The 3,503-nt window shown below is 50.8% G+C and overlaps 1 protein-coding gene across 1 annotated transcript; it reads left to right on the top strand.

Moving 5' to 3' along the window:
• Positions 1–627: 627 nt before the first annotated feature.
• LOC119280357 (dof zinc finger protein DOF3.6-like) lies at positions 628–2,039 on the top strand. The gene is made up of 3 exons (XM_037561233.1): positions 628–693; positions 924–1,617; positions 1,744–2,039. Exons 1-3 carry the CDS (start codon positions 628–630, stop codon positions 2,037–2,039), a joined length of 1,056 nt encoding a protein of 351 aa, XP_037417130.1.
• The last annotated feature ends 1,464 nt before the right edge of the window (positions 2,040–3,503 follow it).

Raw genomic sequence — 3,503 nt, 5'->3', positions numbered from 1 at the left:
GTGAAGAATAAATATTCCTCACCCGGGGTGACGCATAGCGCAACCCATACACACACATTTTGTTTAGGACTGTAATCCACTATTGTTCCTGCAAAAGTCCTTATTGGTTTAATTGTTGGTTGAACTTGGATTGCGTGGAGTACTATCAGAACAGAGTGAGTGATATGACTTGTTATTGTTGAAACAAAATAGTTCTACCTAATTAGTACTCTGTCCGTCCCATAGTGTCAAAAATGTTCTTATATTATGAGACGGAGGGAGTACCATATAACTCAATGCGGTGGCCTGGATATTTATATTTGCGGCGGCAAATTAAGTATAGCAAGCTAGCTAATTACTAGTGCATTAAGCAATCATTGCAATCTTTAGCTCGCATGGGGTAGCACTCCCCTCCTCCTCTTCTTTCCAAATCACCACAGGTGTGTCCCTCAAAGCAGTCAAGAGAGGTAAGCTAGATAGACCCTCCCTGCGTCTCTAGCTTCCATTCCATTTACTGTGATTCCATTTGATTTCCCCAGCTGCTGTTAAGTCTCTCCCTCCCACTATCTCTCCAACCTCCAGCCGCCCAAACACCTCTCTCCCAACACCAACAACTCTCTCTCTCTCTCTCTCTCAAGATCACTGGCCATGATCTTCCCTCCTGCCTTCCTAGATTCATCAAGCTGCTGGAACATGAACCACGACCAGCTGCAGGTATGCATATTTGTGCTTCTAGCTAATTAGTTAACTAATTATTCTTTCAAGATCTTGTTCACACAAGAAGAAAAGAAAGAAAATATGTATGCTAGCAAAGCTAGGGTTTGCTGATTGCAGGTGTATATCCTGCTGATTTTTTAGAAAAGGAGTATATCTTGAAATACTATACTACTCCCCATGCATATACATCTTGGCTGATATATGCGTAATTTCTAATCTCCTTGCAGCTGCAGCAAATCGGCCGCGGCCAGGGCAACAACACTCATATCACTACTGTTCCTTCACCTGCTGGTCATGGTGATGGAGGAGGCAACAACAACAATCTGGAAGGATTAATGGCCGCGGCCAGGGCCGGAGGAGGTGGTGGTGATGGTGGTGGCGGCAGCGGCGGTTCTGGAGATGGTGATGGTAACGGCGGTAGGGATAGTAAGCAGATGTCGATGTCCGAGCGGGCGCGGCTGGCGCGGGTGCCGCAGCCACAGTCGCGGCTCAACTGCCCGCGCTGCGACTCCACCAACACCAAGTTCTGCTACTTCAACAACTACTCGCTCACCCAGCCCCGCCACTTCTGTCGTGCATGCCGCCGCTACTGGACCCGCGGTGGCGCGCTCCGCAATGTCCCCGTCGGCGGCAGGTACCGCCGGCATGCCAAGCGCAGCGCCAAGCCCAAGGCGGCATCGACCGCCTCCGGAGCCGGAGCAGGGACGACATCAATGACGCCTAAGCCTAACACCACTGGCACCACCACCTCGTCGCCCGCTCTCCAGTACTCCATGTTCGGCAGCGCGCCCCCGCAAGGCCTGTTAATTGACAGCTTCGACCCGGCGAGCCTTGGCCTAAGCTTCCCCGCTAAGCTGCACTTCGCCGAAGGCGGCGACTACACGGTGGAGAGCGACGTGCACCACCAGCAGCAGGGGGACGAGAACGACATGGCGCAGATGCAGAGCTTCCCGCACGCCATGGATCACCAGATGGCCGGGCAGCTAGCTGTGGCAATGCCCACCACAATGGCGGCGACACAGGGCATGTTTCAAACAGGGCTACAGAGCGGCGGCATGGACGAGTGGGGGGCGGCGCAGATGCAGAGCTTTCCTTTCCTGCAAGCCATGGATCACCAGATGGGCGGGCCGCCAGCTGCGGCAATGCCCACCACAATGGCGGCGATGCAGGACATGTTCCACCTAGTGCCACAGAGTGGCGGCAATGGCGACGACGGAGGACACCGCCACTTCCACCACCATCAGCAGCAGGATTACACAAGCAGCAGGGCCATCTACGGAGACGTCGTCAATGGCAATGGCGGCGGTGACTACAATTTCTATTCCAGCACCAGCACCTGGTAATTAGGCCCGGGTTACCCTCCTTTTCAAAAAAAAAAAAACACACCTGGTAATTAATTAGCTAGTTAGACCTAGCTAGCTTTGTTTTTGCGACCTCCTGGATTAAATCAATGGTGAAATGGGGCTGGGTATGTGTGTATAAAATCTTCATCTACAACAATATGTGTTACAATAACTCGATGGACCGAGATATATCAATGCATACAAGAATGTTAACCTTTTTGTTTGTTAAGTAGTATTGGTGCATGATCACTATGACTTTAATTTGTACTACTCTTTACATCGGGTCAGTGTCATCAACCTCTTGATGATTTACATATGTCTTGGATGAAGGCACGCATCGGTGTTGACAGCACCGAGCATACATAGACCAGAACCAACACAAACCGTACACCATGTTGGAGGGACCAACAAAGGAGGACCGCACAAATCGGCGTGGGTAGAAGGTGCCAATGTTGCCCACGATTACCGGAGTAGATGAGGTGGTCGGGGAAGATGACGGCGACGCTGACGATGAGCTGGTGCTGGACAAAGACGAAGATGTGATAGGCGGAACTAGAGATAGCCCGAGGGGCCATGTCGGCCCCCTGTGGAAGCGTGGCGGCGGTGCTCGCAGTGCGTGAGGAAGAACCCAAACAACATGAAGAAGACCATGCGCGGACGGTTGCGATCCCACGCCAAGGGAGACGGAATGGCGCATACCATAGTAGACATCAAGGTGTGGGGCACAACAGAGTGGACCATGTCTCGCGGCCCTATGGCCCGAAGGGGCGAGCGGTAGCATGAACCGCGTGATGCGGTACTATGACCCAAAGGAGCGATGTAGCAGCAGCACGTGAGTCGGTGCAACCGCGGGAAAGACCTCGGGGTGGCGGTGATGCGGCTGAAGAGACGACACAACGGTAGTGCATTTGCTCAATCGGTGGAAGGGCGCACATACTCGATGACGATCTTGACGGGAACATGTGAAGGCACACGCAAACGACTGATCAGATCAATCGTGTGGCACGGATGACGGATGGTTATGATCAATCTGATCACTCGCGAGGCCGAAGTAACATCTCAGTATGACAAAGCAAGAACCCGTGAGGGATGATGATCCCATGCGCTGGTGCCATGAGCGCGGCAGTGACCAGGCCTCCGCAGCACGAGCGAAGTCTGAATTAAACCCTGAGAATGTAAAGCGCGAGGAAGATGAACCCCGATGTTTAAAAGTCTAAAAAAACGGAAACAATTTCGTGGAACATATATATGTTTCACATGAGTGTGAAAATTCGTTCAAAATCGTTGTGATTTTTAGGCTTTACAAAATAACCAAAATTCAGGCCAATAACATAATATGCTGACCTATTTAGAAATATGTATTTTTTTTTCTTTTTTGTGTATGCCACGTGTGAAAATATAATGTTATGACATTTTGCATATATGTCGTATACATGTGTGTGTGTTCACAAAAAAGTTTGAATT

Source organism: Triticum dicoccoides, chromosome 3B (assembly GCF_002162155.2).
Source record: "Triticum dicoccoides isolate Atlit2015 ecotype Zavitan chromosome 3B, WEW_v2.0, whole genome shotgun sequence".
Classification (NCBI taxonomy): domain Eukaryota; kingdom Viridiplantae; phylum Streptophyta; class Magnoliopsida; order Poales; family Poaceae; genus Triticum; species Triticum dicoccoides.
This window is presented reverse-complemented; position numbering and strand designations above follow the sequence as displayed.

What these genes read in the sequence shown, in the direction of transcription:
- LOC119280357 (XM_037561233.1), top strand. Translation starts at nt 628, where the DNA reads ATGATCTTCCCTCCTGCCTTCCTAGATTCATCAAGCTGCTGGAACATG. An exon ending in TGAACCACGACCAGCTGCAG is followed by an intron (nt 694 to 923) that starts GTATGCATATTT and finishes ATCTCCTTGCAG; the next exon opens with CTGCAGCAAATCGGCCGCGG. An exon ending in CCACCAGCAGCAGGGGGACG is followed by an intron (nt 1,618 to 1,743) that starts AGAACGACATGG and finishes CAGGGCTACAGA; the next exon opens with GCGGCGGCATGGACGAGTGG.